The sequence below is a fragment of the Carlito syrichta genome, unplaced genomic scaffold (genome assembly GCF_000164805.1).
Source record: "Carlito syrichta isolate Samal-C Ts95f unplaced genomic scaffold, Tarsius_syrichta-2.0.1 Scaffold302552, whole genome shotgun sequence".
NCBI lineage: Eukaryota > Metazoa > Chordata > Mammalia > Primates > Tarsiidae > Carlito > Carlito syrichta.
The window spans coordinates 64,068-77,935 of NW_007246648.1; the positions used below are offsets into that span (position 1 = coordinate 64,068).

General features: G+C 37.1%; 1 protein-coding gene across 1 annotated transcript in view; it reads left to right on the forward strand.

Moving 5' to 3' along the window:
- Positions 1–13,503, forward strand: part of ERO1A (endoplasmic reticulum oxidoreductase 1 alpha) — a 53,091-nt gene extending 39,588 nt beyond the window's left edge. The window contains exons 15-17 of the mRNA XM_008056835.2: positions 8,226–8,312; positions 8,400–8,533; positions 10,145–13,503. Coding sequence (XP_008055026.1) covers positions 8,226–8,312; positions 8,400–8,533; positions 10,145–10,205 — 282 coding nt within the window. The 3' untranslated portion in view covers positions 10,206–13,503. The remainder of the gene's footprint in view (positions 1–8,225; positions 8,313–8,399; positions 8,534–10,144) is intronic.
- The last annotated feature ends 365 nt before the right edge of the window (positions 13,504–13,868 follow it).

The window sequence follows — 13,868 nt, forward strand, 5'->3', positions numbered from 1 at the left end:
TTTGTAGGTAGTTTTCTTATGACATAGTTGATTTCCTGGATTGTTATTGGTCTATTTAGGTTCTCGATTTCTTCTTGTTTCAATCTAGGGAGGTTTTGTGATGTCAGAAAGCCCTCCGTTTCCTTTAGGTTTTCAAGTTTGTTTCCATTCAAGTGTACATAGTAGTCTGATAATCTTTTGTATTTCTTCAGGGTCAGATGTGACTTTATCTTTTGTTTCTGATTGTGTTTATTTGCACTTTTTCTTGGTCAGTCTAGCTAGGGGACTATCAGTCCTATTTATCCTTTCAAAGAACCAGCTTTTTGTTTCATTGAATTTTTTTTTTGTATTATCTTTTTGTCTTGTATGTCCCAGATTTGGGCTTTTATTTTTGTGATCTGGATTCTTTTGCTGAAGGTAGGGTTTTGATGGTCTTGCTTTTGCAGCGTCCTTAGGTTGCTTGTTAGGCTGTTAATTTGTGATCTTTCCATTTTCTTCATGTGCATTTGCAGAGATATGAATTCTCTTCTTACTACTGCTTTCATGGCATCCTAGAGATTTTGGTAAGATGTTTCTTCATTTTCATTTGTTTCCAGATATCTTTCAATTTGTTTTAATATCCATATTGACACAGGAGTTGCTTAGCATCATGCTGTTTAGTGTCCATGTCTTTGTGGGTTTTGGGGGAACTTTGTTAGTGTTGATATTTATTTTTATTCCACTGTGATCTGAGAAGGTACATGGCAAACTTTCAATCTTATGAAATTTGCTTATGCTTGATTTATGGCCAATTATGTGGTCGATCTTAGAGTACATTCCATGTGGTGATGAGTAGAATGTGTACTCTGTGGTCATTGGGTGGAGTGTTTTGTAGGTATCAATTAAGTCCATTTGGTCAAGAGTCACATTAAGGTTCCGAATCGCCTTACTGATTTTTTGTCCTGATGATCTGTCTAGGGTTGTGAGTGGGGTATTAAAGTACCCAGTTATTATAGTGTTAGAGTCAATATCTTTTTTAAGTTTACCTAGAAGCTGCTTTATGAAAGTTGGTGCTCCTATGTGGGGTGCATATATGCTTAGGATGGATATTTCTTAGTGATGGATTGACCCTTTTAGCATTATATAGTGATCTTCTGTATCTCTTTTATGTTTTGATAGCTTAAAGGGTATCTTGTCTGATATTTAGGTCATAACCGATGCTTTCTTTTGTGTTCCATTCACCTATAATTTTGCTTCTCACCCTCTTACTTTGAGTCTGTGACTGTCCTTTCTGGTGAGATGAGTCTCTTGGAGACAATATATTGTTGCCTCATGATATTTTATCCTTTTTGGCATTCTGTCTTTTCAGTGGTGCATTTAGTCCATTCACATTCAGGCTAATTATTGAAATGTGAGAGTTTATCTCTGTCATGAGGTTCTTATAGAGTTGTTATTGTTCCTGTTTGATGTCTTTCTATTGATTTTTGGGTTGATTTGTGTACATTTTCAATCTTTTTCCTGCACTCTTGTGAAGAACGTTGTTGTTATTTTTTCCCTTTATTCTGTGTTGAATACTTTCTTAAGTGTTGCTTGTAGAGGTGGTCTAAAGGCAGCGTAAGTTCTTAGGGATTGAATGCCTGGGAAAGATTTTAATCCTTCCTCACTAATGAAGCTTAGCTTAGCTGGGTAGGTTATTCTTGGTTGAAATTGATTATCTTTGAGAACTTTGAATATAGGGCTGCAAACTCTCCTAGCCTGAAGTTTTTCTCTACATTAATCTGCTGCTATTCTAATTGGTCTTCCCTGGTAGGTAGTCTGACCTTTTACTCTTGCTGCCTTTAGGATTTTTTTCTTTTTTTTTTTTTTGGTATTGGAGTCTCACCCCATCGCCCAGACTGGAGTGCAGTGGCCACTCCTGGCCACCGCAGCCTCGACCTGCTGGGCTCCAGCAATCCTTCTGCCTCAGCCTTCCGAGTAGCCGGAATTACAGGCATGCGCTACCACACCCGGCTGATTTTATGATTATTGTAGAGATAAGGTCTCGCCTCCCAGGCGGGTATCGAACCTGCAGCCTCAGGCAATCCACTCACCTCAGCCTCCCAAAGGCACGGGATTACAGGCTGAGCCACCGAGCCTGGCCAATTTTTTCTTTTATACCTACTTTGTTTAGGTGAATTTTTCTGTGTCTGGGAGTTGATCTTCTCATTTGTTTTCTAGCAGGGGTTCTCTGAATCTCTTGTGTTTGAATTTTTGCATCACTGATGAGATGAGGGAAGTTTTCATGAATAATTTCATGGAATGTTTGTTCCAGGGTGGTCTCTGTCTCTCTTTCTGCCTCAGGAAGTCCAATTACTCTTAGGTTTGGCCTCTTGAAATAATCACTTATTTCTAAAAGGTTTTGTTTTGTCTTTTTAAGCTTCTTTTCTATGTTTTTGGCAGTTTGGGTTAGTTATGTATTTTGGTCCTCAAGCTCTGAGATTCTTTCTTCTACTTGGTAATTCTGCTTTCCATGCTTATTAGTTTGTTACTTATTTCAATCACAGTATTCTTTACTGCTGTTATCTCAGTTATCACCTCTTTCCTATATTCTTCTTTTGGTTTTTCTTCATGTGTAGATTTTCCTGCCCACCTTTTCCCCGCTTTTTCCCCTTCTTCTTTAATTCTATTGTTCAGGGATGGTGGGGTCGCTTTTACTTCTGTTTGCTTAATCTCCTTTTCTTCCTTATGTGGATCCTCTAGCTTTGTTCAATTCTGAAGCTGGACCGTGGGTTGGGGACTGTACTTTTTTGAAGTTTTGAGATTTAATTGAGGGAGGAGCTGTGATTCAAAATCTATCTGCAGATCCCCATATCCACCGACAGGTGTATGTGTACCCTGGAACCCACTTCCCACTACCTTGCAGTCTATCCATGCAGTGGGGGAATAGGTTTACTCCCTGAATGCAAAATGGGGTAAGAAAAAGGGAAAGAATGGAACAAAGAAGTGGGGGAGGAAAGAGGAAGGTGGAGAGAGAGAAGAGTAAGAGGGAAAACAGATAAATGTACTGACTAACAAATGAAAAGAGACACAGAGACAGAAAAGAGTAAAAAAAAACCTAAAACATACAAACACACAAACCAACCAACCTCCTTATTGATGTACTATATACCCCTACACAATCAGGAAGTCTAAAGAAAAAAATAAAAATCATAAAATAACAGAAACAAAGCAAGTATGAAAATGTTATCAAAAAACAGAAAGAAGAGAGAGAAAAAATACAAAAATGCGCAAAACAAACAAAAAATAAAAACAAGGAACCAAGCTCTCTCTGAGACTGTTGCTGTGAGTCCAACGTCCTTTTAGCTCTGATCTCTAGCTCTCATTGCAGGCTGGTAGCAAAGGTTGCTCACAGCTAGGGTCAGAAGCCCCAGGCCTGCTGTGGAAGGAGGGTGGATCATATCTGGACTCAGCCGGCTTGCTGCCTGTCAAGTTTGCGAATCAGATCTGACCTGTGTCCGCTCTACCATGGGGAGGGGCTTCTGTCTCTCCCAGTTTGATGTGATTACCTTAGGTCCCAAGTTGGAGGCCGGGTGGAGCTGAGTGGGGCAGTGCAGGTCTCTGCCACTCCCATGGGACTCAGGGCTTCAGCCAATCTCCGGTCTTGCAGCGGCTGGGGGCTGAGCCAGGGGAGGCAGAGTGTGAGACAGTCGGACGCTGCAGGCTGGCATGGTATGGGGTGCCGCGGGCGGGGCGGTGCAGCCAGCGAGGGAGCCTGGAACTCTGTGGGGCCGGGCATTGGCGGTGCCTGCAGAGCGGTGCTTGGGGCCCAGGGGCTTCCAGCCTGCGGCCGGCGCCACCCGCTGAGGAGCAGACCGGCAGTGGCTGCAGCGGCAGCCACCTGGGGGAAAGCATAAGTCTTTATGGGCACTCACTCCTGCGGAGACTCTCACAGTCCGGCCGGTGCTGTCGTAATCTTGCTGGAAGTCTCCGAAAGGAGATTTTAAAGTTCCCGTCACAAAAGTAGGACTAAGTATGTGAGCCGATGGATTTTAGTTAATTAGCCTTAGTCATTCCACACTGTAAACGTACCAACACATTACATTGTACCCATAAACATATGTGATTATGGTCGATTAAAAAAATAAACCCATGTATTTAACAGTAAATCTTGGCATATATCTTGAAATTATAAGAAAAATTAGAGTCGTAATCTTTTTTCCTCAAAAAAATGAGGTCCAAAGGCAAGTCCAGCTTCAGTTCTGTTTTGCATTATATTCAAAATAACAACTGATGTCTGTTATCGCTATACACACTTTATAGATGGCTTTCATACTGATGGTGCTATGTAATAAGTAGAGGTAATCAATTAAAGGGAAGGGATCCAGTGCATGAGTGGCAGTGTTAGTCTGTCTTTGGTGAAGAGGATTCTGAAAATGGTGTTGGCTAAATTAAAGTTTTCTTTAGCAGAAGAGGGTGCAGTGTGATGGTTTGTCATTCATCTTACTCACTGGGAATTAAAGGCAGTAAGCAATGACAACTTGCTTCGGGGCAAAGAACAGCCTGATGATGCCCTACAGAATGGGTCTGGTCATTGCCTTATCTCTTATAGCGGTGTGACCCTCTCTGAGCATGTATTTGCCTCAAAGTACTACAAATATAAATACTACTAGGAAGACTTATCAAACATTCATTATGTGCAGAACATGATTTTTGTCATTAAAGGGAGAGAAAGTTCCTACCTTAAGGTTTTCCAGAGGAGTCTAGTAAAATTATATTAATGTTCTCTCTTTCAAAGCTACTGTAAGAAAAGGCTAGACTTAGTACTACTGGGCTTGATCTGATATCATCAAAATATTTGTAACAGTCTTCCTCAGCTTCTTATTCTTTGTGTCTTTCCAAAATGAAAGAACCTGATTTTAAGCAGTTTGCAAACAAAATTTTTTTGCACTTAGTTTTTTGCTGTTAGATAATAGGCTATTCTTGACTTCCCATCTACCTCCTACTGAAAGCATTCTTGCTACAAATACATACCTCATTGCTTATATAATCTCCCAAACAGCTTCCAGGAACTTGAAAGTGAGGGGCAAGATGCTGCAATGAGACTTCTTTTTTCTTACTATTTTCAATATGTTCCTTATTTTTAGTTTACTTGCTAGTTTACTGGAAAGTATGTCGGCATCAGCTCTTCTTAGATTATGCAGACTAGAAATATTTCTCACAATATTTTAATTTGATCAAAACCCTGAAACATGAGCTTTTAATGTTCTGTAAAGTTTATGTAGATAATTTATGTAACAGACTTTTTCTGAATCTTTTAAGAGAAGGTGTAAAAAAACAATGAGATTGACTTTTTTTAAAAAAGTAGTTTCATGGATCCAACAGTCTTATTTCTAAGTTCATTTTTAAAATTTCATCTTGTCTCCTTAATATTCTGTCAGTGCATGGCTAGAAATAGAGGACTTGCATAAAAGAATTATTTAGTGTTCAAAAGAGAATAGGAACTCACTTGAAGACTTAGAGAAAATTTGAGAATTTGGACAAGAATTGGTCAGTTGGTTTCACTGAATATAAATTGCAGGGTATAATCCCAGCATGTCTGATGATTATATTGACTAGCTGTAATTTACAGTGATGGCTCAAAACTGTGTGCCTCAACAAGGAAAAGCCATGAGTGATTTAGGTTCTGGCTATTTTAGGGATCATAAATTCTTCTAATCTGAAATAATTTGGGTATACACTCAGGCTGTTCAATGATTGCCATTTGTGGAAGTGACAAGGATTTTCTCCTGATCTAGTAAATTTCTAGCCTACTCATTTGGTTCTACCAAGTTAACCATCGTCTGTGTCTGGCTTTAATTTGACCGTGTTTACTTGGCTGTTGTAGGCAACCATGCCTGTTCTCTGTTCACACCACACAAAGACTTATGTAAGAGCTGCCGCATACAAGTATTTGGATTAACATAGATTCAAACACTGAATTTAGACTATGGCTACAAAAGCAAGCATCATCTTTTCACGGAAACTTCCAGCCTCTGCAAGTATGAGTCTCTCTCTCTTTTTTTTGAGTTGGAGTCTCACTCCGTTGCCCAGACTGGAGTGCAGTGGCCACTCCCAGCCACCGCAGCCTCGACCTGCTGGGCTCCGGCGATCCTTCCGTCTCAGCCTTCCGAGTGGCCGGAATTACAGGCATGTGCCCCCATGCCCGGCTGATTTTTTTTTTTAATTTATTGTAGAGATGAGGTCTCACCTGCCCAGGCGGGTCTCGAACCCGCGGGCTCAGGCAATCCGCTCACCTCAGCCTCCCAAAACCACGGGATTACAGGCTGAGCCACCGAGCCCGGCTCTTAAAGTCAAAAACTTTCAAGACCTCTTCCCATGACAGTGTATTTTTAGTATCTATTAATTGTGAAATGTGATTGCCAAAAAGCAACTATGCAGTCACCAGCACTTGTTAAATACAGATTGTGTTTTATTGATAACATTTATATCCATTTGGAAATTTATAGTGCAAATGTGTGAACTATTTATTCTGTCTATATTCATCTAGTCTCCATGTGGATTTTGTAGACCCTAATAACAACTATTAAGTCCTACAGAGGTCAACAGCTCATAAAATGGAAACATGTACTTTAGAGAAATTTTGTTACTTTGTTATTATAGTTAAAAATGTGATTTTTCTGTAAGACAAGGTCAAAACACTAATTTAAAGGAAACTCAAGTCAAATCACAAATTTTGTCTACAGTAATATTGGGTAGTTTGTTTTAAAGCAGGTTTAAAATTAGTACCTCTTTTTGAACAGGTACAGAAATACAAGGTAAAGAATATTGTTAACATATGGTAACATCAATATTAATCATTTGGGCTTTGTATTAAATGAATAAAGATACAAAATCTGGGATCCTGTTGAAAGTCTTTTATGTGTTAACAGCTGTTTGAAAGTCTCAAGCTGAAAAAAGCATCTGGGAAAAGTGTCTTAAGAGCAAATGGAGGTCTGCTTTAAATAATGGGTTTCAACCTTTGCTGATTTTATCCCTGTTCGAGATCTGTAGTCCTGTTCTCCTCTAGTTGAGCCCGGTGTGTGGTTTTTCACATTAAAAGAAAAAAAAAAATGCTATCTTCTCCCTAAATTATAGGCCAGTGGTATAATGGATGTTCTATCCAGAAGGTATGTCAGATTTTTTGCTTGAAATATGATAGCCTTGTGATTCTACTCTGTGTTTAGGGCAGAGGGAGTCACTTGCAGGATCAGTTAATAATGTCCGTTGGAGTAGAGGAAGGATGCGTTCTTGGCTTCTCATTTCCATTTTCCTTAGGACACATGCTACTTTTGGATGAGCTGGACGCATGTTGCCTTATTAATGCAAATGCTATTATACTCTAGTGTTCATATGTTAAAAGCATAAAAACAAAAACAAAATCATCAACACCACATTCAGCATGTAACAGAGGGCAGGGTATAGGACTTTGGAGAGATATGTATGGGCCTCAGTTGTACTTGTGATGGTTTATTTCTAAAATTGGCAGTGGGTAGTTACATGGATGTTAACTATATTTTGTATATTTTTGCATGTTAATGTTAATAATAATAACAGAAGATCTGATTGTTTTACCTATTTAATACCAGAAAGAAGGGGTGTAATTTAACGATTATGAAACAAACAAAAAAATATTAGTCAGGTGTTGTGGCTTAAGCCTGTAGTCCCAGCTACTCAGGAGGCTGAGGCTGCAGTGAGCTATCTTCACACCATTGCACTCTAGCCTGGGCGACAGAGGTAGACTCTGTCTCAAGAAAAACCCAAAGGATTTTTTTCTCTTCCTTCCTTCTCCCCTACCCTTCTTTCTTCTAATAAATGATGCCCTCAAACCCCTGACCCCCCATGTTGACATATAATTAGCAATCACATACAACAGGGTACCTCAGCTAAGTTACCCTATATTTTTGTATATTTTGTAGTTTGGCTTTGGAATTGGGCAGCCCTGGGTTCTAAGTTTGCTGTTTACTAGATGTGGGAATTTAGGCAAGTTATCTAACCTCTCTGAATCCTTTTTTAAAAAACGTAGTAGGTGTGGCTTACAAGAATATCTATTTTTGGATTTGTTGTAAAGATTAGATTATATATGTAAAGATTCTGGTGTGTGGGAGGTGCTCAGTGAATGTTAGTTCTCTTTCCCTTTTTCATACCCCACAGTACCTTGCACAGTGTTAGACACATAGAAGGCACTCAGAAAATATTTATTAGTTGATTATATATTACATCTTAATAAAATTTTGTGAAATTATTTTTAGGAGGACTTTCGACTGCATTTTAGAAATATTTCAAGAATCATGGATTGTGTTGGTTGTCTTAAATGTCGACTGTGGGGAAAGCTTCAGGTAAGCAAATCTAGCTAGGTTTGTGTCTCACTGATCCTTTGCATGAAGAATTTTCTTATTTTTCTTTGTTTCTTATTTTGATTATAGACTCAGGGTTTGGGTACCGCTCTGAAGATCCTGTTTTCTGAGAAACTGATAGCAAATATGCCAGAAAGTGGACCCAGTTATGAATTCCATCTAACCAGACAAGAAATAGTATCATTATTTAATGCATTTGGAAGGTTAGTTGAATATACTGAAATTGTTTCTGCTAGCCAAGTAAGCCTAATGCAACACATATACTCTCATATAAAACTGGGTAAGGCATATCCTTTTTACTGAAATTATTTCATTGCAGAATTATATGATCTTGAGAAATACTTCACGTATATAGACAACACACAATCATTACATGAGATTCTTTATTTTTATCTATTGACTTTTATAATAATAAACTTACTGATTACACTTCAATATTCATCTTACTGAATTTGTACATTTTAAAAAGTTGCTTAAAAGTAGTTTTTTGTGCTGTCCAATTTTTGTGAAGTTCCTAGAAAAACCATATATTGTTTAATAGAAGCATACATGTAAATTTACCTGTGACTTCACCACTCTATAAAATGATTAATAATTCTTTTATCTCTTTTTTTTTCCTTTTGAGTTGGGTCTTGCTTTGTCACCCAGGCTAGAGTGCGGTCTCATGATCATGGCTTACCACAGCCTTGACCTTGACCTCTTGGGCTCAGGTGATCCTTCTACCTCAGCTTCCCAGAGTAGCTGGAACTCCAGACACACATCACCACACCCAACTAATTTTTTGTGTGTGTGTGTGTGTATGTAGAGGCAAAATCTTGTTATGTTGCCTAGACTGGTCTCGAATTCCTGGACGCAAGTGATTCTTCTGCCTTGGTCTCCCAAAGTGCTGGAATTACAGGAGTGAGCCACCGTGCTTAGCCAAATCATTCATGTAAAAATAATTATTTTCCATCAAAATGATTGGATGAAAAGCATGACATAAGGAACTTACATAAATATTTAAGTCTAGATGCATTTCCTTCTGGCCTATCATGTAAATGATGCCAAGATTTATAAAAATTAGCATTTTTTAAAGGACATTTCTTCACTTAAAAAAAATTATGATTTAATATTTTGGAGCTTAAGATGATTGACATTCAAAATTGTTTTTCTAGCACCCAGGAGTGTGACAGTTATAGTTCATTGAGTATTCTGCTACTGTTTTTCATGGTACAGAACAAAGCTAAAGTGCACTTAAAATAAGGAACAAATTTACTTTTTATAAAAATTAGTGAAAACAATGTGGTCACACTTTTATTATTCTTACTCTTTATAGGCCAATAGCTTTGATTCTTTGTACACTCACTAAATATGGTGTGGTCTAAGTATTCTTATACTTATGCTATTTAAAATGTATATTTCAATACTTCTATATTTCTATACGTTATATTATGTACTTTAATACTAAGCATATCAATATACTTAGGAATATTAAAGATTCGTAAACATTTTAACTTACATACTTATGCATTTTGTACCAAATATGCATAAATTTTAATACTTTAATACTAAGTAAATAAATATGAATACTTAAAATATGTAAGTATTTTAATGCCTATGTACTTTATACTCATGCAAGTTAATACTTTAAAAGTAATTTCTGGACAATATTTTATTTCTCCTATGTCAAATTAAGAACTATGTTTATGCACTTTTGCATTTGTTGAAATAAGTTGCTTAACACTTTTTCTATGTTTTGTGAATGCAAAGTGGATAGCTTTTACAGAGAAAATTTATCTAAGATTGTTTCTGAGTGAAATATTTTTTGGTTACAGAATTTCTACAAGTGTGACAGAATTAGAAAACTTCAGGAACTTGCTACAGAATATTCACTAAAGAAAACAAGGTGAAATGTGCCTGTTTCTGGACAGTGAAGGCCAAAGAGCGGAATTTCATTCAAAGGCATAAAAGCAATGATGGTCTTAAGCCAAACATTTTATATAAAGTTGCTTTTGTAAAAGGAGAATTATATTGTTTTATGTAAACAAATTTTTTAAAATTGTGCTAAGTCTATGTGTAATACTGTTGTGAGAAGTACTTTGATAATGTGGTACATATTTTAAAGTTTAATATTGAATAAAAGGACTGTCACATTCACATATGATAAAAATAAGTGAATTTTTAAGTCTACCAAACTAGAGTTTTGTGTTAAACGATGTAATATAAGTACAACTATGGCAAATGTGTCAAGTGTTTAATATGAAAATGCTAAGAAGCCTCATGACCCATAATTAACAGCATAGAATTTTTCAGTACATTTAGAGTTGCTAGATTTAGCAAAAATAAAGAATGCCCAGTTAGATTCAAATTTCAGATGAACAACTAGTTTTTTAATCTAGGTATGTTGCATGCAATATTTGGGACATACTTACCCTAAAAAAAAAAAAATTAATTATTTGAAATTCAAATTTAACTGGGAGTCTTATGTTTTACCTGGCAGCTCTAAAATACATTAGTATGAAACAAGTCAATTTTAGAATTATATTTCTTTTGATTGAGTTGTTTTTATGTGTAAAAAGGTATAATAACAATTCAAAGGCACAAGATTTCTAAACATTGAAAACATTGAAAAGTTGAACAGATTATATATTTTTTCTCATAATATGTTCCCTAATACTGAAAAAAAAATTGGGGGGAACTTTATTTTTATATAATTTCAAAGTAACAGAAAAGTTTCAAAAATAGTTCAAAGAAGTCTCTTACTAGTTCATGTGTTTTATGTTTCATGCTCTTTCTGTATACACACACAAAGTTTTTTTCCTCAATCATTTGGAAGTCAGTTCCAGGCATTATGCCCTTTTAACCCTAACTATTTCAGCATGTAATGCTGAATAATTTTTTTAAATGATTTTTTTTTCCAGAAAAATAAGACCTCCCACAAATCTAGAATCATAAAGGAATCATTTTAAGTTCCAATCTAACATTCCTTTTGAATTTTGCTGCCTTTTTAATGCTTGATTTGTATAGTGACAGAACATGTGATTTCGTATTTTTATTTACAAAATTTGTTTAGAGATGAGGCTTTGCTATGTTGCCCAAGCTTGACTTGAACTCCTGGACTTAAGCATCCCTCCTGTCTGAGCCTTCTGTGTAGCTGAGACTACAGGTGCATACCACTACACCTGGCTTGATCTTAGACTTTTTTAATACAGGAAGTTCATTTCCTTTGCCTTCCCAAGTGAACGGTATTTGGAGGATTTTTTATCAGTGGAAGCTCCTTAATGATAAAACTAAAGGGACTTAGGAACTTACATCACATAGTAATTATAGGGAAAAAGAACAAGCAGACCTCAAAATCATGTGCCCTCTTTATATGTCTTAGCAGGTATAACTTGTTGAAATGTCACATTATTAGTAAAGCAGGGTTTATTTATAAAATGGTTTAGAACTGTCACTTTACACTGCTGTATACTTTTTCTTTGTGTCCTTAAGGCCTGGTACAGTGCCAAGTGCATAGTTGTTATCCAATAAATATTTGTTGAATGAATGTATGAATATATATTCAGTATATTTTAAGTGAATAATCACAGAACTAAGTTTAATAATATGTGTTCTATTTTCCTTTCCCCTCATTTTCATGAATAGGGTGGGAAAAGAAAGACATTAACTTACTGTCAATCTTCTTGGAGACTCAAGGACTATGAAGTGAAAATCGTGTGTATAGTTCAAGGATGTTTGTAGTACTCTGAAAATATGGTAGAGGGGTTTCAATAGCCGTTTTTTTGTGTACTCCTCTCTAATTCTCATCATATCTCTCTTTCCTTTTTTTTAACAGCCAATTTTTTGGAAGGAGTGTTTCTACCTTTACTTTCTTTCCACTTGTTCCTTAACTAAAATCTGGCATTTAGCCCTGTGGTTCTTAACAGTCTCTTCCTGTGAAGTCTAAAATCTTAATTCTAAATTTGTAGTTCAGTAGTTCAGTTCACAAGCCATTTCTTATTTGGCTTTTTTCTGCATTTGACACTTCTGATGACCCCATTTAAGAATCTTTGTCTTCTCCCTTGTTTCCTTACATTTTGCTCACTCCCAAGACTCTCCTTTTTGGCCTCGTCATCTACTCCTTAAATGTTATTCCTCAGGCTGTCATTCTTGCTCTCTTAATTATGATATAATTTCTCACTCTGGTAATATCTACTCGATGATTCCTAAATCCTTATCTTTAGCCCTAACTTCAGTCCAACTGCTTATTGCACTTGACGTGGTTTCCCCCCAGACACCTGTGTGTGTATCTTAAAACAGTCAGATTCTCCCCCAAACCTATGGTTAATTTCAGAACCATCATCTTCCAAGTTTTCGAGACCCATTTCTCTCATCCAGCTTCTCCTTGTCAACCAGTGTCTACATCACCTCTCTGATGCATCACTGTCTTTTCCATTTTCACCGCTGTCATCTGAAGGACTACACTAACTCGTCTCCCCATACCCCCGCCTATGTCCTCTGTTGCTCTACAATGTAACCAGAGTAGGCATTCTAGAAGCACTCTGATAATGTCACACCCTGCTTAACCCCCTTCAGTTGCTTCATGAACCTTCATGAAAGCCAAACTCCTTTGCTTGGTGCACAAGATCTTGTGATGTGTTACTCTCACCCAATATTCCAATGAAACATACTTACAGTTCTTAAAAGCCCTGTAGGACCAGGCTGCCACACCTTGGTAAATGCTGTACTCTGCATCCAGTGCCCTAGCCATCCTTTCCCACCTGGAAAATTCCTCTGCATCCCTGCAGGCTCAACACAAGCATCTCCTCTGTGAAATCTTCCTTGTTTCATTCAGAGGGTCATCTAACTGGCTCTTTTGTGTCACTGTAATTACAGCCTACCTCTACTGCACATCACTTACTGTACATATTATTTGTATTTTTTGCAGTTTCCTTTACTAGAATGTGAGCTCCTTAAGGGCAGGAAAAGGAACTTCATTCATTTTTTGCATCTCTGTAGCACAGTTTTGGCCTATGAACATTAATAAATGGTTGTGGAATAAATTGCTTTTAAAGTGACAACTTTTATTGTATTAGAGGTCCTAATATACTTTACTCCAAATATTTTATCTTCCTTCACTTTACAGCAAAGGTTGGTAAACTCCCAGGGATTTGTAGACTTTATGGAGTCAATAAAATGGAAAATGTATTCAAAATTTGGTGTGGTTTTTTTGCGGGCCCTGAAAGGGGTCTCTTCTGAGGGGAAAGGAACTCTTCTTTTACGGGAAAAGGCAGCATCACTGAGGAATTTCTTCAATAAGCAAAGAATAGATTCCCAGGATTATGGACTAGATAAGTCGATTCCTATATAAGATTCTAAGGAGAAGGGGAGAGATGCTATAAATTATTTCATATGATTTTTCTTAATGTTTGCATAAGTGTGTTCTACCTAATAGCATATTGACATTCTAAAGTAAAGTGTATGGCACTTCAAATCCAATTGGTGTATAATATTAAAAATATGCTGCCGGGCTCGGTGGCTCAGCCTGTAATCCTGCGCTTTGGGAGGCCGAGGTGAGTG